This window comes from Podarcis tiliguerta (assembly GCF_965153285.1).
Source record: "Podarcis tiliguerta genome assembly, chromosome: 12".
Taxonomy (NCBI): Eukaryota; Metazoa; Chordata; class Lepidosauria; order Squamata; family Lacertidae; genus Podarcis; species Podarcis tiliguerta.
In genome coordinates this window covers 25,828,673-25,853,779 of record NC_139545.1, presented here as the reverse complement: position 1 = coordinate 25,853,779, position 25,107 = coordinate 25,828,673, and the positions used below count along the sequence as shown (strand labels likewise).

The 25,107-nt window shown below is 41.5% G+C and overlaps 2 protein-coding genes and 1 long non-coding RNA gene across 14 annotated transcripts in view; 1 reads left to right on the top strand and 2 right to left on the bottom strand.

Annotated features, from left to right (window-relative positions):
* Nucleotides 1–847: 847 nt before the first annotated feature.
* TOMM7 (translocase of outer mitochondrial membrane 7) lies at nucleotides 848–6,339 on the bottom strand (the record flags this gene model as incomplete). Its single annotated transcript, XM_083405558.1, has 3 exons — nucleotides 848–1,090; nucleotides 4,376–4,424; nucleotides 6,141–6,339. The coding sequence occupies 3 exons, from the start codon at nucleotides 6,337–6,339 to the stop codon at nucleotides 1,075–1,077; spliced, it is 264 nt and encodes an 87-aa protein (XP_083261684.1). The 3' UTR covers nucleotides 848–1,074.
* Nucleotides 6,340–6,511: 172 nt separating this feature from the next.
* The window catches only part of LOC310660625 (uncharacterized protein), a gene marked incomplete at its 5' end in the record, with an annotated part of 32,419 nt that continues 13,823 nt past the window's right edge, over nucleotides 6,512–25,107 (top strand). For 4 of the 12 annotated variants that reach the window (XR_014503535.1, XR_014503536.1, XR_014503537.1 and 1 more), the window contains 3 exons: nucleotides 6,512–6,648; nucleotides 10,097–10,153; nucleotides 11,285–11,392. Coding sequence is in view for 1 of the 12 variants with exons in the window: in XM_083405537.1 (XP_083261663.1) it covers nucleotides 6,518–6,648; nucleotides 10,097–10,153; nucleotides 11,279–11,392; nucleotides 22,430–22,518; nucleotides 23,769–23,773 (396 nt within the window). Of the gene's footprint in view, nucleotides 6,649–10,096; nucleotides 10,154–11,278; nucleotides 11,393–11,828; nucleotides 12,382–13,101; nucleotides 19,650–22,429; nucleotides 24,024–25,107 lie in introns of those variants that run through there. The other 8 variants (XM_083405537.1, XR_014503539.1, XR_014503540.1 and 5 more) reach the window with 8 other exon arrangements.
* LOC310660669 lies at nucleotides 17,393–22,434 on the bottom strand. The gene is made up of 2 exons (XR_014503595.1): nucleotides 17,491–22,434; nucleotides 17,393–17,452 (listed from the first exon to the last, which is right to left on the bottom strand). It is a non-coding gene; the product is annotated as an uncharacterized lncRNA (long non-coding RNA).

Sequence of the window (25,107 nt, the reverse complement as noted above, 5' to 3'; positions counted from 1 at the left end):
AACACATTCTAATGGGAAACTAAACAGTGGCTTATTGGTTGGTACATTCCTTACCACTTAGGAATGACTTCCTCACAACTAGCCAGAACTCTTTTGGAAGTACGGTGTTTTCTCCAAGCCACAACTAACAAACAGATATATCACCACCCCACTCTTGCCAGGAAAGCTAGGTTTGTAAAAAAATAATAATAATAACAGTACATTCTATGTTTCTGTAGCTTCATAACTGCAGTCTCTGGCTCCCAGACATGCCTAAGGTTTGTCAAGATTAAACTGTCTGTACTATTATTGTAGGTATGTGGAAAGGAGGGCATTGTTGAAGATAATGCTTATTGATGCATATGCAGCATTTCCCCTCTGTAGTGTCACCAAAGATAACCCATGTACGAACAACCCAGTGTCTGATGACTACAAAGATGAGGTTGAAATAATAAGGCTATGTTTAGCTTGAACACAGTAAAACTGGAGGGCTGTCACACATAAGATGGAGCAAGCTTGTTTCTCCTGCTCCAGAGGATAGGACTCAACCCAATGCATTCAAATTACAAGAAATGAGATTCTGACTAAATACTAGGAAGAACTTTCTGACTGTAGGAGATGTTAAGACAGTGGAACAAAGTACCTTGGAAGATAGTAGACTCTCCCTCATGGGATTTTTTAAAACAGAAGTTGGATGGCCATCTGTCTGGGATTTTTTGGCTGTGAATCTTGCTCTGCAGGGGGGTTGAACTAGATGGCCCTTAGGGTCCCTTCCAACAATTCTATGAAATCCAGCAGTTGGATGTAAAGGGAAATGAGTCTTAGCATGTGTCATGACCTGCAAAAATTAGATTTCCTCATTAAAGAATTTCAGACAAAATATTTATTCTAAAGGGAAAAAACGAAAGTGTAACACAAATAAATTAGACAGATGGAAATTCCATTATGTTGTAAGCATATTCCATGTTGTCAGGGAAGTCTGCTTGCCAGTGTCATAGCTCAGTGCTGTTTTTCCCAGCCTTTGGAATGTATGCATCTCCATCTTTTTTTCCTGCTCAGCAGCAGCCGGCTTCCAGAATGCTGTGGTTAACTCCTTCATCCCCATAGTAGGCTAAGAGAGGTGGAGGAAGAAAAAGGGGGAAAAACTATGTTGATCACAAGTCTTATGATGCTGTTACCAGCAGAACAGCTCTTTCAAGAAATACTAAAAAGTACAACTTTGTCACTTACAGCACAGTTCTATACATGTCTAATGAGAAGCAAGTCCTGTTGATTGCATTGTTGTAATTATTATGTAATTGAGTACAGAGCTGCAGCTTTACACATTCAATAACGTATTCAATAACCGTGGAAGGTCAGCCAGTGCAGATGCAAGTAAGCCATATTAATTAACAGAACAGAGCAAATGTAGAATCATTAGAAGAGACTAGGGATACTTTATTCAGTTCCACTCTGATAATCACCTGCAGCTGAGGGGTAGTCAGCCTAGGCTACCCAACAGTGACAGAGGTGGGGTTTAGGCTTGGATTAAGGTTTGAATTCAATCATCAATACATAACAGATACTGATGTGGCCATTAGGAACACCATCATATTTAAAGTGCTAAATGCACCCAACCATATAAGATGGAATTAACATTCATGTGACTGTAGAATACATTTGGGGGTATTTTATCTGCCTTCTAGTTTCGCTCTCTCTCTCTCTCTCTCTTTCTTGCTTTCTTAGTATACTGTCACATTCTTTCAGTGCAATTCTGAGGTGGCTTAAAGAAATTGTAATATTATGACTGATCTTGAAAGTAACCTATATTGACACAGACAAGTAATATTAAGGCTTATCCATATTACACTGCTCTCCAAAAATGCTCACAATCCCAACCATTATTTTCAAGGGAACCTGGCAATCCATCAGGGACTCTAGAAATAAAATTCTAGATATTATTCTATCTATTATCACTCATACCAGGGTGAAATCAAAGATGAAACATGTAACATAATAAGCGACTGAAGTTATGATAAGTCAGCTCAGTTGATTGGTTGGAAAGGCCAAATAATAGCTAGAAAGACAGTTTTTGCTTTTAAAAGTCAGCAAGATTATTTAGGTACTAAATAATATGGTTCAAGCCACAAACAAGAAATTAGTGGCATCTTCTCAATGCTTCATCTCATTTACACTCACTTTAATCCCGAGCAAATTTATGATATTGTGTATTTAGGCTGCCATTTTACCTAGGAGTAAGTCCCATTAAGTCCCAGTTTTTGAGTAAACATAAGAGTTCACTGTCAGAGTCCACCCCAATTATGCTACTAAACTATCCCCCAAAATAGTAAACACTATGATCACATCCATTTTTTCTCTCTGCCCATCCATTGGTCTTCAAGATTCCAAGGACTGACAAAAATATAAAATAGTTAAAGGGGAGCACATTCTTCCCTTCCTTTCCCAACCCATTTCATTACTACTACAAAGACTTCTTAAATGTGTTGACCATTTCAAATATGTGTGACACATCTAAATGAATGAATGAATGAATGAATGATTTAATACCACATGTTGGTTCAGGCCACAGTAATGGAAACCCCATGTTTTAGTGCAGAAATTAATAGCACTTTGGTCCCAGTCACCAAAAACGGTGATCCCAAAGTGTCAGAAGAAGCTCTAAGGCACTTGAGTGGGGAATCCTGGAAATGCACCAGTTGTGTGTATCTGTGTCTGGTGAATGTATGTGCTGTATGAGTGCGGGGTGTGTGTGTGTGTGCTGTATATGCAGTGAGTGTGGGGAGGGGTGTTCGCATGTGAACATTATGTAAGTGCAAGTGTGGTTAGTGTGCTGGATGCTTGGCGAGTACATGTGTATTGGGGGTGTCTCTATGTATGCTGCATACAATCCAACAAAGCCAATTTGGGCATCATTCACTTCACTTAACAGAACAAGTCTCATTTAATTGTATATCCTAAACATACTGGATAATACAAGAAAGTATTGTATTAAGAAGAGGATGCATTTTATCTTTTAAATCTCATAAATGCAAAAACACAGACAGATGACAAGACATAAAATTGAATAAATTGATCACCTGCAGATTTTTTAAACAATGGGATTTTACATGACAGTTTAATTACAGGAGTCTAAACAGCAGTCAGACAGCAGAGTGTAGAATATTAAATGATAAAATGTTACATTAATGCCAATTCTCAGTAGCATCCATACAATAAAGTGTCACCATGCAGAAGTGCCATAAATGCAAGGAGAAATTAATGAAAAGCTTCAATGGTTTTTTCTATTACTTCCAGAATTTTATAAGAAAGGAAAGTCCTTCTGCCAATCTGGTTTGTTTTGAATTTAAAAAACAAAACAAAAAAACCCAGCAAATTTTAAACCACCTCTGAGATCACATAGGACACAGGTGGAGAACCTGTCACCTTTCAGATGTTGTTGGACTTTAACTCATATCAGCCCCAGGAATGGTGGGAGTCCACCAATACCTGGAAGGTAGATTCTGACTGGTCATATACAACTAAATCATACTCAAAACAGACCAACTGAAATCAATTGACTTAAGTCCACTGATTTAAATTGACTTACTCTCAGTAGGAGTAACATTAGTAGTCATTCATAAACTTTATACTTATTCATGCCTCAGCAACAGCAAAAAAAAAAGTTTCTCCCACTAATCCACTCTGAAGCCTAACAGTCTGTTTGGAAAACAAACTGTTAGGCTTCAGAGTGGATTAGTTTTATTAGGTTTTATTAGGCTTTTTATTAGGCTTTATTAGTCTAGTTTTATTAGGCTCCTACTCTCCACTTCATCCCAACTCTTAACATGTAACCACTCATATTTTCCACGAGGCCTTATTAGTGCCATCAGGCAACAACAAAATGAAACAGAAGGCCTATGCCTTGTACATTGATCAAACAACATACACTGCCTTTTTAAAAATTCAGTTTCAAGCAGGGTAAGCTGTCGGTGTTTAAGTCATTCGATGGTTACCAGTTTTTGGTTTGTAATGTTACTGAAGCAAGCTCATTCCAAGAGAAAGAGGACTTGACACAATCAGGTCATATCTCTTGATGATATACTTAAGTCAGCAACCAAAAGATATAACACTTCCTTCTTATGGTGTGTCCCTTAAATTAAAAAATGGTAGCACCAAATCCTGACCTACACCTTACATGAGAATATAGCAACAGTTAAAATATAATTTGTGTGATATTTCTGTAAGTGCACGCGTAAGAAATATATAAATGGAATGGGACTTACTCTTAGGTAAGTGAGTGTAGGAGTGTAGCATAAGTTTCAAACTCTCCCCTCCCAAGTTAATCACAAAGCACATGTTCTATTTTCTCCTTTAGCAGGCATTATTTCTGCTGAGGTATTAACTAGTGAAAACATACCTCAAAACGGTTGGCTCAGGCATTCCAGGATCTGCACCTCTCTTAAATCCTAGTTACAAACAATGTATCTGTCAGTTTATATCATGAATATATTATTGCTTTTACATATAATAAATATTTCTAGAATTAATGCACACATGACTAGCCACAGTAATGTAATAGATAGCATTGCACTTTGATACAGTCTCCTGCACTCCCCACCCCAACATGCCATAAAGTAGAAGTGCAAAGAAAGGGGTCCATTCTATTGCGTGCTCAGCAACACACATTGAAAACCCCACTCCTCTGCACCAGCAGGTGACTTGGGCTGCAAGCCTAACCCCATACTTACCTGAGTGTAAGCACCATTAAATGTATTAGGATTTAGATAGATTCCAAGTTAGAATTGCACTGATAATCTGCCTGGGAAGAAAGAATACTCTTCTAAAGAAAGAATACTCTTCTAAAAGTATCTCTGACATCTAAAACAGTCCTTATTTTGTGGCATGATGTATGTTGCCCACCAAATCCACCAGACAGAGAAAGACAGTCTCTGATCTTACTAATAAATAGGACTTTACTGCATTGTTAATGGAATTCAGTAAGAAATGTCCTGCACAACAGGCCCATGGATAATGGAATAATTTATTTCCCAGCAAATGAAAAAGAGGTTGTCAATGACACTTCATAGAACAGAATCCTTGCTGAACTAATTGAGCTTGGCCTGGGCAATTCTAAGAACATTCTAAAAATTGGCCTCTAGTTTTCAGAAATCTGCTGACTTCTAAACAAACTCCTGATACCACAAAAGAAATAACACACCTGTGAGCAATTTTAACCATGTTTACCTTTGTGTCATGCTTAAACACATTTAGGAGTTCACATAATCGTGAAATACAGAATTCTGAAAACTAAAACTATTTATAAGCAACTTCAGTCTGTCTTGCAAACTGGGGTGGGGAGATTGTCGGTGATTATTCACCCATTCCTCCATTCAGCTCACTCAAGCAGAAAGCTAGCACACCAGAGAGACAAATGTAGCCCAGCTTACTGCTGGATATAATAACTTCTTCTTGCAAGGTGTTATAACTTTCAGCACACAAGAGCATCCAACAGTTGTGTCGCCCACAGACAGTCTGAAGCAGTGTTTCCCAAACTCGGGTCTCCAGCTGTTTTTGGGACTACAACTCCCATCATCCCTAGCGGGCAAGACCAGTGAGGTCAGGGGTGATGGGAATTCTAGTCCAAAAACAGCTGGAGACCGAGTTTGGAAAACACTGACGGTCACAGGAGATCCTTCTATCACCATATTCACACAAGCTCGCCTTCCAACGAGTACTAGGCAAGGAAAGAAAAAACAGGAGGGCTTTCACGATGCAGCCTGCTTGCCTTTTCTCTAGGTTAAATCCGAAACTACCAGCGCTAAAGTGAGCTGTGAAGCGGAGAATTTTGGTTCAGGGAACGGAAGCGGATAAGTGCAAGGAGCCGCTTCTGCCCCACAGGGCGCTCTCCCCGCTAATCACGAGGAGCTATGGGGAATCGGCCACGTGACTCGCCTCACCGCGCGAGTTCCTCTCGGTTGCGTCACTATCGCCGCCGCGTTCCAAGAAGACGCGCCGCGCGCGCTCGAACCAGCCGTTGACGGGAAGACCGTTAACGGACCGTTAACGGTTCGGGAAGCTGCCCCGCCCCGCCCCCGCCGCCTGCCTCAAGTCAGAGTATACCGAGTCTTCCGTGACCAAGCTGCCCGCGGCAACCTACTTGCTGTCCCCAGCTCAGAACTGACCTAGATAGAGTACTACCGGGATGAAGCCCCACCGGATGGCAAACTGCCCGCCCTTGAACAAGTGCTGCAGGCGCTGCTTGGACTCTTTGCTCAGCTTCGGCATGGCGGCGGCCGGGTCGTCGTGTCGGAGGCAGCGAAGGGCGAGAGGCGAGGGTGGTAAAGAAAGGCCTGCCTTTTGCTTCCTGGCGCTACGGCGCATGCGCGCGGAGGGGAGGCCTACTCGGCGAGGATGTGTTGTAGGGCAGCGGCGCCGCCTCAGGCCGGCTGGGAAAGGCGGGAACGGCAGCCGCTGCTGAGGAAACCTAGAGCCGAGCTTGCCGCGTAGGGCGAAGCGAAAACGAAATGTGTTGAAATCGGCTACGCTTCATGACTGGCGGATGAGGACGCGCCAATATTGGATGGAAATTCCTACATTCAGGAGTCGGTTTTTCCCCCACCTTTTCCGTCGCAGTGGGTCCATTTCGTTTCTCTTCCCGGCTAATAGTAGTGCCTGCCTATCTCCGCCGGAGTAAGTCGTGGCAAATATCCCCCCTCCACCCCGTATCTGAGCATTACACACACGCACCTCGCTACACGCTTGTTCTTCACACATGATCTAAAACGGAGTTTTCCCCCTCTTTAACATCACAGAAGTGTTTTTTAAGGGCCAGCTCGTTACGTTTTTTCGTGGAAAAGTTGTTAGCACGTGGACCGACCCTCGTGGTAGGCTATGTACACTTGAGGTTAAGAGGGAGAAGGCAGGGGATGTGAGTTCCGCAGGCTCCCTGGCAGACGTCGAGTGGAAATTCAGTTTTGCTTCCAAAGCCCTCATGGAAGTCAACAGCATTTCCTTTTGCATGTAAATTCTGTGTTCTACCACTTGCCTAACCTAAGGTTACCAGATTTTCCCGGGGACAGTCCCCGGATTTACAAATCAGTCCCCTGACAAAATCCATCTATTTAGTAGGAAGTTGAAAAGTGACCCTGGATTCATTGAAAAAAATCTGGTAACCTTAGCCTAACCCTGTTTGTCTGGATTTAGCACTCTTGACAGGTGCTGCCTTTGAAAGTGGATGTTCTGCCATGTATTTTTCTGCTGCTGCTTAAAACATTTCCTGGCTATTGGCCTTCACCAAATGGTGTAGTAGCCAATTAACGTTTGGATGGAGAAATATTTTCATTCACATATCTTGAACCTTCAACAGAGAATTTTTTTAAAAAAAACAACCCTTGAAAAAATAATTTTCTCTACACTATCCACAGTTTTTTAAACCTTTGTTATGTCCTGCTTTTGTCATCTCTCCCCCCATCCCCACCCCCTGGCTGATGTTCAAGTCAACCAACCCTTGTAGATCTGCCCTATGAGTTTTGATTAAATTTGCATATGGGAAAATGATTGAATAAGAAAAAAGCATGCTTCCTTTGTTGGATGGATCATGAAATCAGTATTGTAGAGTTGGAAGGGATTCTAAGGGTCATCTACTCCAACCCCCAGCAATCCAGGAATCACAACTAGATCATATATGCAATAGACATCCAAACTCTGCTTGAAAACCTCCAAGGAAGGAGAGTCCATCACCTCTCATGGGAGTCAGTTCCACTGTTCCTGTCAGAAAGTTCATCCTGATGTTTAGTCAGACACTTTTCTTGTTAACTTGAACCCATTGGTTTGGGTCCTAGGCTCTGGAGCAGGAGAAAACAAGCTCGCTCCATGCAACAGTGTTTAAGATATTTGAAGATGGCTATCCTATCTCCTCTCGGTCTCTCTTCAAGCTAAACATACCCAATTCATTCAACCATTCCTCTTAAGACATCTATCCAGCATCTTGTTCCCAAATGCCAAAGGGTATCCCTACAAGCAGAATACGAGTACTTCAGCAGTCTCCCCACTTGGCGTGTTTAACAACTCATATTCAGAGACACATTGCCTCTAACCATGGAGGTAGTATAAAACCACTATGGCTAGTAGCCATGAGTTTATCTACATGAATTTGTCCATTTTCCATGAATCTGCAGTGAATTCAGATGCCATTAGTGTATAGATTTGGCCAGTACGTGTCATTTTGCTCTTACCTGCATTGAACCTGATTTGCCATTTTATCATCTGTTCACCCAGTTTGTAGAGACTTTTCTGGAGCGTTTCAGATGCAGTAGGGAGATTGCCTGTCTTGGGTTTCTTCTTAGCCTACCCTTCACTGAAATAGTATGAGCTGTTGCCTATCTTTTGGGGCCATACTTAACAAAGTGGAGAAACTCTTTTGGGCATCACACAAACACTGCAACCAAGCACTAAAACCGGTACTGATAACTCCAGTAGAATTTGGGTTTTCAGCAAGTGAGGCACCAGGGAAAGCATGTGTGCCCACAGGTGCCACATCAGCATTTCCGGATACACATCTCGATTAGAACAGTTACATTTTATCAGTTTTGCTTTGGCATGAATATAAACCAAAAAGAAGTGCAGTTGAATCTAAGTTATGAAATATATAAATGAGCTAACCTGCCCATTTCAGAAATTTGATTACTATTTTAAATTCTGCTCCTCTACATACACTGATACAGAATTTTGGAGGCAGTCCTTGCACTGCCTTCCCAAAGCTGGGTAAATGAGGTGCTAGGCTAGGCTATGGGCAGGAGGCATAAGGGCTCTTGCCAGGGTCCTAGAGTCCCTCCTTCCTAAGGCGTATTGAGCACTTTTCCAGCTTTGTGACGGAGGTGAGAGAGCTCTTAAGACCCTGCCAGAGCCTTGCACCTCCTTTCAAGAGCCTGGCACCTTGATTAGCTTAACTGGCTGGTGGGGGGGGGGGGTTGACCCATGGGTTCCATGTCAAAATACTATTGCAGCCCACTTGGTATGAAGCTAGAGGCTTGTGTGCCTCACTGTTTAGAACCCAGCTTGGGAGAGTGACTTGTTGACCCACAGTCTACCCTATTTTGTCAGTTGGACATTTTAGGTTTGGGAGGCTGAATAAACCCAGAACAGTTGTGTCCAGACTAACAAATATTTGCAGCATAAAGAGCATCCACAAACCAAGCAGAGCCCATCCACTTAGCTAACTGGTTTTTTGTCTTTCATACCTTCTGCACGGTTGAATTCCAAAGCTGGGGTAATTTGGAAACTTCTCAAACAGTCTCCAATGTGACAGTTGAAGCATTAGAAAAATGTGTGATCCTCTAAGAAGCAGCAAATTGCAAAATGCTTAAAAATTGCCGTGCTAGGAGGATAACATTTAGCTGAGAGAGAAAGCTATTATTTACAGCACTGTAGTCTTGGTGTGCACAGTTTGTTATACTTCTTCAAATTCTAGCACAAGGAGTTTGCAGTATAAATTGCTGAGTTACTAATTTGGAGTGGGAGGAAAGGAGGAAAAGAAAGGGGGGGATGTGATGTCTTAACTTAGCTGCTTCCTTGACAAGGTATATGTAGAAATGTCAAATTACCAGGGCTCTTTTTCAGGAGGAACTCAGTTCTGGCACCTTTTGGGTGGGTTCTGGCAAGTCTCAGGAGGGTGCCATTACCATTTAAGAGAACAAGGGAAGTGTTCATGGTGAGTTCTGGCAACTCTATTTCCAGAAAAATAGCATTGCAAGTTACTAACTACATACAGTAGTAGCAGCTCATGTTGGTGGCAGTTGCTTAGTTCTTAGTGTAACATTTGATGTTGGCCCAAATTTTTGACTGCTTACAACTTTTATTCGAGTCAGTGCTGTACAAGTTGTGCTACAGAGGCTGTATAAAATAAGGTCTAAGAAATAAAATTTAAAAATAGCAAGGATTTTCAGGAAGCTGATAATAATTTATTTAAATGGTAATTGAAGCTAAGACATAAATACGAATTCAACTCTAAAAAAAAGATGAATTTAATCACTGGAGTTTCAAAGAATGAGGATTGTATGTGAAGATTATGTTGCATGAAGGTGGACCAACAAAATACCTTTTGAAATGTTAATCCTAGATTTCTTTTTTCTTTTTGTAGATTCTGTAATAAAAGATGCAGACTTACAACATTGCCATGTCTTTACTTCCATCTAAGGTATATTGCAATGTTCTTGCCTAGTATGATGTATTTCATTTTCAGCTTATGTCATTGTGAATAGAATATCTGGCCAAAGATGAAAACCCTGAACTGATTGTGGATACTTCTGTAAAGTGTTAAACACAGATCTGATGGCTCAAAGGATTTTCTGAGGCCAGATAGACAGATAAAGTATGTTTAAATGTACCTTTACAGTTATTTTAATTCTGTTTACTAGATTTATAGACACTTGTCTTTCTAGAAAACCTAGGTAAGTACATCTAGGTTAACTATTAGTAACCTAGGGGCAATATCATAGTTTCATAAAGTACAAAGCAGAGGTAACTAATGAGGTACCTGATGTGGTGACCTGCTGATGTTGTTGGACTACAGCTCTTAACAACCAGGAACCATACCGGCTTCCCCTGCTGTGAAAGGTTTATCATGTGTCACTTCCTCTTTCTTTCAAAAAGGAAAACCTACAGAATATATTTAAGCTAAAAGGAAACAAATATCTCCTAATACTAAGTTTTGCTATTGCTTTTATATTCCTGGGTTCCTTTGGAAGGAAGGGTGAGATACAAATTTAATAAAATAAATAAATTTCTGTCACACAACTCCTTTGGGCTAACTTTATTCCATAGTGACCTGGCTGGTTCTATGTGCCAGTGTGCATCTTTGCAGAAACTGCTCCTCAAGATAATACAATTTTATGTTCCCTGTGCCCAAAGACACAAAGCCTTCTAAGACACTAAGCCTTCAAATCATTTCAAACATGATTTGAAAAGACACACCTTCCTTAGCAGTTTGGCTAGCTACTTTATTCTACTTTATTACATTATTCTGTTTCTGGAAATAATTTCCCTCTCCCTGTCTTCAATGGAGTTTGCTTGAGCTATCTCTGGACCGTCTTCTGTAGTACCAGCAAATCTCTGCCCTTTCTGAGCTAAGGAAAGGGGCAATAGTTAACATAAAAAAGGTAATAAAAACAGAGCATAAATTTGGAGTGTGAGACTAGAGGATGGTCAGTATTTCATAGCAAAAGGAGTACAGTTGCAACATGAAAAATGATCAAGCAGAAAATTTTGTTTTGCTAAGTTGCTAATAATTTGAGTAAACTTACAAAAATATTTTATTCTGGAGTTTTAGAAAGACGGAGGAGATAGTCAACAGGATATCAAAGAGAAGTTCTTCAGAGTTCGGTTACCAACAGAGCAATTCTACGAAGTCTAATCGTTTAATGGGACTTCCTACCAGGTAAGAGGGTATAGGATTGCAGCCTAAAGAGGGTTAGACATTTATGGAAATGTGGAAAAGAATTGTGGAATGTAGGATAAACTAGAAGTAGTTTTTCAAAGGTGTGTCAGCAGTTGGAATTTCCATAATTTGAAGCGTTTTTAAGACCAAAGGAGTTTGCTGGGAAAGAGTTTCAGGAATAAGATTTAAGGCAGCACAATATAGCAAGAGGAGCTAGGGGAAGATGGTATTTTAAAGAAATGTTTGAAGTGCTATTTTTTAAAAGTTCTGATTTTTAAATAAAATATTGAATAATAAATTTATATTAAATACATAAATATTTAAATGAATTCAGAAGACAACAATGCATAAACATTTACGAAACTCTATGTTCTTAAGCAGAGGAAATGGTAGAATATTGTCGTTTTAAAAGGGTAGTTTTATCTTTCACCACTAGATGGCAGTGTTTAACAGAAAAGACTTTAACTTCTGCCACAGTCTGCCGATTTCTTGAAAAAGATCACTTGAGTGAAGCCAAGGATGATGACGGGTATTTAAAATTCTGCAATTCACAGTTTCTCCTCTAAAGGACATCAGAAAACTTCATCAAAATTTGTTTATCAATCAATCAATCAATCTTTATTACGGTCCAGAGACCCAACAAGAATTTGTTTGTCTAAGTTTGTCACTTTCAATGTACAGAATGCGGAAAACCTCTCTTGAGACATTATGGCCCTTAATTCATTTTTAATTCTTTTGAATCTTGAAAAACTACTCTCTCCCGAGCTGTTAGTGACCATAAAGCTAAGAAATAGCCACAAAATTGCTTCCACATTAGGAATAGCTTCTGGGTATGCTTCCATCAACAGTTCAACACCTTGCTGAATTTCTTGTTTGGATGCTATCAGGATAGCAAGAATGGAAAATAATTGTGGAATATCACTGTACACAGTACTTTTTAAATTGGCTTCAAGTGCATCCAATATAGGAATAAATGATTTTATCCTAAACTTATCTCTTAAAGAAAGTGCATCTAAGGCATCAAGTGCACTTCTGTCATTTCTTTGTCGTTCCCTCACTCTTTGTCTCCTTGTTTTGTGGTTAACATTTGGCAAGGTTGCTTTTGCTTTGTTTCTCAAGCTCATCAAAATCTTCTCCAATTTTCCTTTAAAAAATCCAGAAGTGAACTGTACAAACTTGCACAAGAACTCAATAATAGGACTGATTTCTGAATGGCTTTGCTGACCTTGTGAAAATGACTTGGCACAGGGATTTATATCTAAGATTTTGCAGACTTTGGCTGTGAACTAGGGCCCCACAAAAAAATTTCAAGTTGGGCCCTCGAGTTTAAAATTGGGCCCCACTGGCTGGCCCTGAGTCTCATAGTTGCTGGGCCCGAGTTGCCCTGCCCTTGCATGAAGTCTTGGGTTTGCAATTTGGGGAGAGGGGAGCTGCCCGCTGGGGGGTGGGCGGGCTGGGGAGGCCCCCTGGATTTAGAGGCCCTAGGCTTCAGCCTACTTAGCCTATACATAAATCTGGCACTTTCTAGCCCACTCAGGGTAAACTCAGTCACCTTACTATGCAATCATTACCGTATGGAAAATACAACTTGTCCTCCCTTAGAATTTAGACACAATAATACAGCTTTTCCCCAGCTGGCATAATAGTTTTCCATTTCTGATTGTCTTTTCATTGCGAATTTTACATCATTTTCTGTAATTTTATTATAGACATAATCTCTGCCCTGAGCCCGTAGGGTGAAGGATAGACTATGAAAAAATAAACATCAAAGCTTTTGAGTGTGCATACCTGGCAAACAGAATTTGCAAAACAATTGCAATCGTATTACTCAAAGTCTTAAGCATACAGAAATCTGGCAAAATGACTGTTGTACCTTCTGTGCTTCTGCATATATAAATGCTTTTTCAGCAGGCTTCAAGCCAGTGAAGCAACTTCCCATTTATTACAGTGACCTCTAGTCGCTTTTTACTAGTAATTTCATATATTAGCTTGTGTTGGTCCAGGAGCCAGAAAGTTCTGTGTGAGTTGTAAGCACTTATTTTCTTGGACAGGACAGTGAGCAGAGGGGGAAGAATGACTATTAACCAGTATTTCCAATAACAGCCATTTGTGTAATATTCCAGGAGCAGCTTCACAGGGGTGCAAGTGCCTGTAGTGTGAGACGAGATTGGAAAAATGTCCATTGTAAGCTTGGAACTCCACATCCTGGCCATGGAGTGAAGCATGATATTTATTTCAAAAATGAATGGCACTACAACATTTGGTATCAGATACAAATTACATCAGGCACATTAGCGTTGAGCAGAAAGTTGACAAAGGTTGGAATTAGACAGCAACCTCATGCTGACTTTTCCTGTTTTTTACCCATAAGGCAGGGGTAGGCCAATGGGAGTTGTAGTGTTAACATCTGGAGGGCCACAGGCTCCCCACCTCTGCCATAAAGTTTACCCATGTTGTTTCTCCACCTTGTACCCGATCTACATGGTTCACCACTCGTGGCTGATTGTTGGTAGTTGTGACGGGGACAAGCAACATATGTCAGTAACTACATATGTAGTCAATATGCCCATGGATGGAATATACTTCTGCACAGTGAACATCGAGACTTTCAATTAAGAGTACTTCCCTCCACCCACCTTATCAGGGTGACCTCCACTATGTAACTAGTCCTCCAGTTACTTTATATAGCCCCTGTTATCAATAGTTCAAATAGAACATTTAGCATTCTTAAGATATAAGAACATAAGAAAAGCCCTACTGCACTGGCCCAAAAGGCCCATCTAATCCAGCATCCTCTTCTCACTGGCCAACTAAATGCCTATGGGAAGTCTGCAAGCAGGACCTGGGTTCAACACTGCACTCCTCACTTGTGATTCACCAAGGCATACTGTCTCTGGCATCTGGCAGTAGAGACAGAACATCATCCATAAACGCTTGTGCCATAATAAAAGTGCTAGTCTTTTAAAATGCCAGAAGACTATTGTAATAGAAATAAAATACATCACACCATAGTGGGGAGGACAGTGACCAGATATGCTGTACAAGTACAAACTGTTGAAGGACAATCTTGCCCTCCCTACGTGTGGTTCTTTAGCTTTAAGTTGAATTTGATCTAGTTGAGATTCCTGTGTTGCAGGGAGTTGGACTAGATGACCCTCAGGGTCCCTTCCTGTTCTGAACCACAGGGCCAAAGGAGAACCTGTGTGAGTGGATGCAGGGATATCAAAGGAGTGATAAATTCTAGTGTTGTATTAAAAGAAAGGTGTAAACTTACAGCAAATCAGCCAACCAGGTCTCCCAGGCTTTACAGGCACGGGACAGGCACTGCAGCAAATGGATGGCTTGTCGCCAGCTAAGCAAACATTCATACATTCTTTATACACAAAAGTCACTTTGCCCAGGACTTCATATCACTTTATGAGGGCATAGGTGGCAAATAAAGATAGTTCCCCTTTCTGGGCTCAGAGCCCAGCACTCCAGTCCCACAGATAACATCAAAACAGTCCAATTAGCTTAAAGCAAGTGAATATAAACATATATGAGGTCATTGTTACAACAACTGCCAATTAATTGTAGGGTTATCTTGACTACCATGATGGTGTTGCAGAGCTTCTGCACAATTCCAACTCTACAATTCTATGATTCTATGAAATGGAGGATTCCTTCACAATGTATAATTCATATATTACTGAAAGAAGAACACATATTAAGTGGTTCCAGAAAGAAAACAGTAACTTAGGACATTTTAGGGATGGATCTTGGAAAGGAACAAGTGAAGGAAAACAATGTAAGAAGAAAGTGCCTTTGTGCAACAACAAACTGCTTTTCTTTTACCATTCACTAAACAGAACTGTCCTCAATTCTGGGATAAGCATTAAGAGCTTCCAGGGCAGAGGATGAAGGGCGCCTCTGCCAATTCTAGAACAGTTTCTAAACAGTATTGTGAACAAACTGAAGCTTTATTAAGCCTTGCTGCTGGAGGATCAGCTGAATGCATCACAGAATTCTAAAGCAATAGATTGTCTGCAGTCCAATTAAACAGTTTGGTGAGTTACCTTTTAGAACAATATTCTTCATAACATTTACTCTACTTGCCCTATGGGCTAAGGGGAGGGCATGTCAGGAACATTTCAATGCTTGTTGTACACCCGCCCCCCAGCCATCCTATATAGAACAGCACTGACAGCACGAGCTATTAACATGTTTTCCTTGAAAAGACATTGTGTTGGACCATACTTCAGTTCCAATCACTGGGGGTGGTTAGTCATGACAAGTCCTATTGTTTTTAATTTAAACTCTGTGCAACTAACAGTCTGGAGCAACCTGTTGCTTTATCTGACATTTAGGAAAGCCACTTCAAAACATCCCCATCTGTCCACCTTTGAAATCAAGAAAGGTGTGGTGGCCTGGGACTCGGGCTCAGACTCAGAGCCGGAGGAGTCTCAATCCACACCGGATCCTCTGCCTCAGGCGGCATCTGAACTGAGTCTGGGGCCTGATTCTGAAGAGCCCCAGTCTGCACAGGTTCCCCTGCAACAAGCACCAGCAGGGCTGAGTCAGGAGCCTGAGCCTGCCCTGGCTCCAGATGTGAGGATTACTTCATTGCCCTCTGCTGTGCAATCACATACAGCTGCTCCACTACCAGTTGTGTCAGGAGAGGCTGAGGCAGCCTCTGGGTCTAGTAACCCACCGACATCTCCCGAGCTGCAGAGACTCAGGTCTGAGAGAAGGAGAGACCTGAGTACTCGCAGGAGAAGTGCTCGCCTTCGGGCGAGACAGGGAGGTGAGTCACCGGGGGATCAGGACCGGCCGTTATCCCGTCAGAGATAAAAGGCTGCCGGACCCTGCCCCAGGTTGCGGGAGCAACATTGCTGCTTGCTGGAACCTGCCTGAGACCTTGTGCCTGACCTAGCCTGGTTTCCTGCCTTGGCCCTGTTGGACTGACTCCTCATGGAATCCTTGGATTCGTGACCGAACCTGGACCGCGTGGCTTGGATTAACCCTCGGGCCTAGCACAGTTTGCTCCCACCACAACCCGCACTCCCCCTTCCTGGGGGTGTGTTTGGGTAATTCAGAAGCCATGGCCGATCCGGTGGCCGCGCTGGTGACCTTGGCTCAGGACAACCAGACCATGACCCATACCATCCAGCAGTTGAGTGACGCCGTCACGGCGTTACAACAGCATTTGGCATGCCGTATTGATGAATATCATCGAAGAGGTTGGCAAGTTGGACAACAGGAGATTGCTTGATACTGCTGGCTTCTAGAACCACTTTGTATCACTAATATATTGGAAAATAGTCACAATACAAAGTTTGGTGGGGATATAGGCCTTCTAAAGAATAATAATACATAATCTGCCTTGCTGTCAAAATCCTGGTGAACAAGATCTAAATCTAATGTCCACTTGGAAGGCTTGTATGAGAATCTATTACATTCTTACTACAGTGGTACCACAGGTTACATACGCTTCAGGTTATGTACGCTTCAGGTTACAGACTCCGCTAACCCAGAAATAGTGCTTCAGGTTAAGAACTTTGCTGCAGGATGAGAACAGAAATCGTGCTCTGGCGGCGCGGCTGCAGCAGGAGGCCCCATTAGCTAAAGTGGTGCTTCAGGTTAAGAACAGTTTCAGGTTAAGTACGGACCTCCAGAACGAATTAAGTACTTAACCCGAGGTACCACTGTATAAGGATAGCCAATGTTGGGCCGTCCAGATGCTGTTGGACTCTTAACTTTCATCAGCCCCACACAGCATGTCCAAAGATCAAGGATGGTGGGAGATGGAGTCCAACATCTGGAGGGTGCCAAGTTGGCTACCCATTGTTTAGTAGCATAAACTCAATGACAAAAATGCAGTAAAAACACTATGTTCTACTAGCAATGGTGCTGGTGGGGAAAATGTGAGTTAATGTGGTTTGAAGTAGAAGGAAAATCAAAGGCGTTCGAAGACAGAATGCATTCTATTTCTACAACAAATTTTCCTCTGAAGTCAGTTGCTGCTTTACAGTACAAGATTCATTTAACAGGGTTGAGCAGGACAACATACAAAACGTTACTCTGGATAATTCAGCATTGAACAAACTAGTTCCGTAGACCACCATATAGATCATTAAATAATGAGCAACAATGATACTGTATTCCTAATGAGAACCCCTAACTTATAGAGAAGCACTCTTCTGTAGTGTTTTATTTGAAGTATAAATGAGTCATCTACCCTGATTGTTGGGGGTAGGATGCAAGCCTAATACGTTTTTAAAAAGACACAAAGCTGGCATTATTATATTGGAAATCTAAAAAGCAAGCATGTGTTCAAGAATGTAATTCAGAAGCAAAATGCAAAAATCTTCTTGACTAATTAGAAACGCACCGTCTGGCAGAAAGACAGATTACTCCTACTATAAGTCTGACACTAGGAATGATAGTCCTGATTACAGGCAAGCATGCCAGGACTGCTTTCTCACCACCCCTCTACCCACACTGAGATGATAACTTCCCAGCCCATGTCAGCACGGTACATACACTTCAGAAGTCATGGAGTGACTACAGCAGTTTTCCCTGTGGATTCATTGTAGTTTCAAACTAGTTTCGGCACTTTAAAGAGCACCTTTCGTTCTGAGTCCTCATTCATTTTATGTATGGACAGTAGGCTATCCTAGTCCAATCCCCTGTACAACTTAAGGAAATTCAGAGCTAGGGCATCCTCAAAAGATACTGTCCAAGATCTGCTTGAAGATTTACTGTGAGAGAGCCACTATATATAATTTGTAAATGAAAGGAGAACAGCAGACCTGATCAGTCTTCTCTAACATGGTGAGACGTATTATGTATTTCTATTTAAACAATAGTAATTTCTAAATTTCCATGTATGCAAATTTGTCCCCTCTCTTTTTGGGGAAGATGCATTTCCTCTTGGCAGTGTGCAAGCAGACATCCTCTGCAGAAGTTTCAAGTGTCAAATAAGACATATCTATAACATTTGTACTTTCTCAAGCCTTCCGACTATTTCAGAATGCATAGCAGGACACAGCCAATCCTTCTGCACACAGCATTTTCATGGTTGAAATATCCCTGTCACTTTTAGCTCTGTGGAGGAAGACATATGTGTACCTGTATATTTTGCCTTGAAGGGCAAATAGCAGTTGGTGGGCTGGTGTAAACCAGAAGCGTGAGACAGAAAGGGAGTGGGGAAATGCAAACTCCCCCAGCTACAGCACTCCTCTGCCCTGTAAGTGAGAACACACCTGGGCTTTAGATAAAGTGGTTAAAATAACTTTGGTTCCCCCCTCCAATAAAACATTTTAAATCCATAACATCTAGGATTTCAGCCATAAGTATTATCTCCTTGTAGCGGGAAGTGACACAGACTCTGGTTTCCTGGGCTCACCAGTTCTCTAAGCCAAGCTAACTCACTGACCGGCTCTGGCTCTGTTTGGTTAGAAAGAGCCAGAGGGCACACCCACCATTGTCAGCAGAGAGAGCATTTAAAAGCCAAGGCTCCCTTGCAGCTTTGTTCCATCTCATTACAAGGGATCTAGGTCATGTCTTCCAAACTACCATGATGTTGATTATCCTTGTGGCCTATTCAGACTAGACCTAGTATACAAAAGTGGACAGGTCAGAATTCAGGGGCAGCCCATCCCATTTTGCTGCCTGAGGAGAAATGGGAAGGTGCTGCCTCCCCTGCCGATCCCCCACCAAAGTCTTGCTTACCAGAGTTGTGCAGCAGCAGGGGCACCACCCAGCAGGATTCCTCCACCCAAAACAGCTGCTTCCACCCATTTCATGGGTGGGCTGGCCCTACCAAGAGTAGTTTAGTTGTGGAGCCACAGTGCTCAATTTATTTTGTATTCTGTTTGACCTGTTGCCTGCTTTCCCCACCTGTTATTTCAAGTAAAGTTCCACGGTTGAGCTAGTGGAGTCTGTGTGTGATTGCCCCTCAGGCTTTGGGAATCCTCACATGTGTAGATCTCTGGTTCCAGAAGGCCAGAGTGGTAAAACCAGAAATTTGACTTATTCTCAGGAAGAAACAGAGGGCTGGAGAGCTGGCTTTATGCTCTGTGCAAATTGCAAAGGATTGGTTGGAGTCGTGGTGTGTGCTGGTCCAGGATTCTTGGCTTTAACAATTACTACTACTACTACTAGAACTAATAATAATAATAATAATAATTACTTATACCCCGCCCATCTGGCCGGGCCTCCCCAGCCACTTTGGACGGCTTCCAACGGGATATTAAAAACACAGTAAAACATTAAAAACTTCCCTAAACAGGGCTGCCTTCAGATGTCTTCTAAAAGTCATTGTTTCTCTTGTTTCTAGGGCTGTAGGTGACTTTTTAAAAAAAGAGGTGGTGGCAGCAACTACTGTACTAGATAGTAAGATCTGACTGCCAGCAGGGCTGTTGAGCAGCAGTTGGGGAAGGAAGGGTATGGGAGAGGCTCCTTTGAATATCCCCCCCTCCCCACTTCCCCACAGGGAAAATTTAGATAAGCAAGTTACAGATAGCTGAGGTTATATTATAAGAAATGCAGCTAGCATCAGCATATGAATATGCAGAAAATTCCCTTTATACCCTTATCTAAGACCAAAATTACAGAGTGCTCAAAAAGTAATTGCAAACCATAATTAGCCATTGTAACATGTTTTCGCACCACACAAAAAAGCAATGGTTTCTGTTTATACAAATGGATTAGATTTCAGCCCAGTGCTGTCTGTTCCACATATTTTGTAATTTAAGAAATTAAAGATTCTCTAGCTGTTAATATATCATTATTATGATAACCAGATTCAAATAATTATAGTGCAGCAAATATCCTTGCTTGTTAAAAGGGATATTAGTGTTAAAAAGTACACAAGTTTCATTTATTTACCAGATCATGTTTCGTAGAAATTAGTCATAACCAGTGTTCTTGAGACACGTTATATACTAGGCATACAAGATGGGGGTGGGGGATTTATTGCACACAGCATTGTTTGACTCAAGTCCATCATGTGCTGCAAAAAAAAAAAAATGGTTTTGGACAAAATGAATAGTGTCTGAAACATGCATATAGAAGTGGCATACTGAGTTTTGTGACAATATTGGCAATGAGTGAGTTTCACGCAGTCAAAAAGAAAGTATTTTCTGTCTCATGTGACCCCCTATAGTACAATGAGTTGGTACTGTGAGGTGATTTGATGCTACATAGATTAATCCACTGGGAAACTTCTCAAGCCAACATGAAAAGTTTCCATCTATTCAGCTTAAGAGCTGGCAGCTGCTGTGCATTTTGATGTTTCCATATGGCATCAAAACATTGTGCTGCAGCGTTCAGTATGGTTTTAAACAAAATGGCAAGGCTATCCTTGTATGACGGTTACAACAAAATCTATTTTAATCAGGGAAAGCACCTGTTTGGAATCTTTCAATCCAGTGATTTCAAATCTGATGATTTCAAATGTTTATTTTAGTTTTTCAAAATATATGATGGGTTGCTGTATTCTCTTTGAATACATATTTTAAAAGCTAATCTAATGCACACTTTCTTTAGAAGTGGACATAAGTGCTGGGGGTCTTGGAAGTCCTACCCCTCATTGGAATGCATCACTCAGAAAGCATTGTAGGAAAAAGCAATTTTTCTACCTTGGACTAAGGAAGTCTCTTGCTGTTATGATGTGGATCCAGGAGAAGGGAGATAGGAGAAAGCAGCTGGATGAAAAGCTTATAAACAGTGCAGAAAAAGCTCACATGCTCTGTGTAGCTCCTCGTTTTTGTCATACTAACCCAACACTTTCTGCTCCAGCTGTAAGGAACTCTGTAGGCTAGGGTGACTAATCAAGGCCCTCCAGATGAAGTATAATTCCTGTCATCTGTGACCATTGGCCTTGTTGCCTGGGGCTTATGGGAGCTGGAGGCCAACAATATTTGGGCAGCCATAGGGTAATCAGGCCTGCTATAGGCCCTATTGTCAACAGTGAAACTGGGCAGTGCATTTTGGCTCATGTATTTGTGCCTATACATACAGGAATAAATTGGCATATAGGCTCTAATTAGCAATTAAGCACAAAAAGAACAAACAGCAACATGGAAGGGGCAGTAATAGTAGCAACCACTATTTTAACTACTGGAAGAGGCTTGAACTGGGGGAACAGGAAAATTCCCATATCGGGTTTTGGAGTGGCTCTAAGCAGTAGAAGTGTTGTGAAATTTGACTAGAACATGGGAGGTTTGCATCAGAGGTGAGGACCCTTATGAGCTTGAGGCCTACATTCCCTTATGGCAACTTTCTGATAGCCACATGCCAGCTATAGGCAGAGTGTGAGGCCGAAGTGAGCAGTGCAATGAATATTCATTTCCCCATTGTAAAGTAGGCTAGCTTGTACACACTCAGGTTTCATGAATACTGAACTACTTATGCACTAATGGAAAGGAGTCCATTCTGCACAACATCTAAGAATTAGTTTAATTAGACACTAATGACAACTTTATCTAAATTGTTAGAGCAATTTTAAATAATCCCCTCTAGTGCAATTTGGTGTAGAGATTTACAGTGTTCTACAATCCTTAGCAATCACTAGTATCCTGGGCAGCTCCCCAATAGCTAAGAATCTAAAACCAAGTTAAAATCCCCAGATGGCTTATGTTTTGCACATTAGAAGATCTTGTTCTAATTTTAATTTCCCTTTGCTTTGCTTTCTTCCTCACCTGTTTGTGCATTCTAATCCTGGCTTTGACGCAAAAGCAGGATTACCACAAAGCAAAACGCATGTGCTCAAGAAGTGCATAGTTCAGGCCGGGAATTTGAGCTGTAGAGTACCAATACTCTATCAGTTATAGTAGCGCCTTGTGATGTTACAGGAACACATTTTGAAATAAATATAGGATGAGTTCTAATCACATCTGATTACTCAGCATTCCACTGTTGTTTTGGGATGCTTTCTGCAAGAGGAAAATTGGGGGGGGGGGTGCTTTTTGCAAAAGGAAACAGAACATCAGACACATTACTCATCTATAAAGAAAGAATTTAGATTGTTCATCACCCATCTCATTCTTTAAGAAATCAGTGCTGTTACCTGAGATGCAGCAAAATGGACTCCCATTTGGTGTTTAAATCCACTGGAGAGACAGCTCATACACTATTTTCAGGTAAGTATAGCAGTTTGCCTGGCCCATGCCCCTCATCTCCATCCTGTGCAACTTCTCATGCAAGGTAAATGTTCTAGAAATAGGTATCCATGTGAATGGGCTTCCATGTGCACCTGCCCTTTCTTAAGAGATGGAATTACACAAGTTTTGTTCCCATTTATGAAACCATTTGGTGAAAGGGTACATGAGCAGGAAGCTGGATGGCTTTCCTCCCACTGCATGCATGCTCTTGGTTTCTTTCTCCCACATGATTTCCCTGGAGAGACCAACTGGAACATGTTCAGCCAATACATTTTTCAATAGCTTCTAGACCAACTTAGTTCCTCTGATTTGGGTTCGGACTTAAAGCAACTGAACTTGTGTCCCATAGATTTTAGTGGAATCTGAGTGATGGTTAACTTGTCCCTTTGATTTCATTGGGAACTTAAATGCAACAAGTCTGAATCTAACCCTCTGTACTGAATGAAACCCAGACTACATCAGCAAATCCTGTCAGACTGGACATTTGCACAAATGTTCGCTTCCTGCATACACACAGCTATCCACATAGAACATTTGCAGTTGTAAAAACACTGCAATCCTGACACAATAGTCACCCACCTTCACATAGATTAGCATTTTCAATTATGTCCTTAAGAAATTAGGAAAACTCTTGAGTTGTTGTTTTTCCTTATTTACCCAAAACTGCCTATTGAAATGAAAGAACACAAAGAAAATTTGCCAGAACAACTCTGGGCTTTCCCTCATAAAAAAGCTCAACAGCTCTGGTCTGTCCTCCCCCCACAAAGCTCAACAACTGTGGGCCCTCCACTCTAAAAAAAAAAAACACACAAAAAAACATGACAATGAGTAGATCACTGCCAGTTTTATACTGGGAGTAGAGCGCAGTCTCTATAGAGAGTTGGATGTGCCTGCCTTAGGGCAACTCTCACTTAAAATTAAGGGGCCTTACATACTTTGTGATTGGTTGGAATATATAAATTTAATACCACCATTACAGGCCACCTTTTAATAAGCAACTCTTCCTAATCTAGTTTACATAAAACATTGGTCATCCGTTTGACAAGTAGCTATCCATTTGACATCATTTCTAGAATATGCATCCTTTGGTGCCTTGATGTGGTTTTGCCTTTGGCCTACTGAGCCAAGGAACAGGCCTCAGAACAATGCAGAAGGGTGCAGCCTTATGTCATGGTCAGGCCTACAGTTCATCTTGTTCCTGTCAGTGAACTGTGCCATCTGTTTCACAGGCTGAACATCTATGACCTAAATCCAATACCCAAAGGGTCAAGAGCTTCTGACTTTACTAGGAGCAACTCAACTCAAGAATCTGCAGATAGTTGGGATCCTGACTGGGTGGGGGGAGAATTAAACTCTCTCCACAGCCCCGGCAGTAGCTGTTTACATAACAAAAAGTTCATGTAATCATCACATTTTATTTCTCCATTAGCATGTGCACTAATCATACAATCTTTTTAGCTTAGTAATACTGCAAAGAAAGTACAGTGGTGCCCCGCAAGACGAATGCCTCGCAAGACAGAAAACCCGCTAGACGAAAGGGTTTTCCGTTTTGGAGGTGCTTCGCAGGACAAATTTCTCTATGGGCTTGCTTCGCAAGACGAAAATGTCTTGCGATTCCTGGGGGGTTTTTTCCGCTCCCCACCCCCTTTTTCTAAGGCACTAAGCTGCTAATAGCCTTTTAGCAGCTAATCCGCTAATCCCTTAAGCCTTTAATAGCCGCTAATAAGCGCTAATAGCGCTAATCCGCTAATGGGCTTGCTTCGCAAGACGAAAAAACCGCTAGACGAAGAGACTCACGGAACAGATTCTTTTTGTCTTGCGAGGCACCACTGTACTGGGGTAAAAAGGAACAATTTTTACCACATTAGGAAGTGTTTTTGAGAAGAAATCCTACATTCATCTTAGTCTCTTTTGTGCTTCAAACCATGAAAATTGGAATTTATTTTACCCATTGGTTTTACTTTATGCAATTGCATGAACTTAAGAAAAATGGATGCAGCTGCACAGGAGGGAAATGCTAAATTACAGTTGTTACCAGGAATATAAAAACTTTGGGGAAAGGGAACAGAAAGATCAAGGCTCAAAAGTTTACTCACAATTTACCCATCTTAGAACCACCCAATTGGGTTGACCACAAAGGATAAAATTCTAATACAAGAGCAGTGGTAACAACTGATGAGGTAAAATTCTGTTGAAAGTTGTAACCCCCAATTCCTAGTGGATCTGGCAACTGCATTGAGTGGAACACATCAACCAGCAAATGGGCTCAATGATCAGATCCCTGCGCTGTGCCGCACCAAACTTACTATTCTGTATTCTGTAAATAAAGTAGTCTTATTTCAATAGAAACTCTAGTCTCGTGTCTCTTATTTTCAGTCTGATTCCCTCCTGCACCACTGCTAGTGGGTTCACAAATTATTATAAAATTCTGATCCAGCAGTAGCATACTGGAGGTTGTATTTGCTTTATATATGTGAGGCTTTGACAACAGAAATACAAAAGATGTGATATATACATAATAGTATTAATAGGCATGGTTTAAATAAGGTATGGTATTTGTGGTGATAC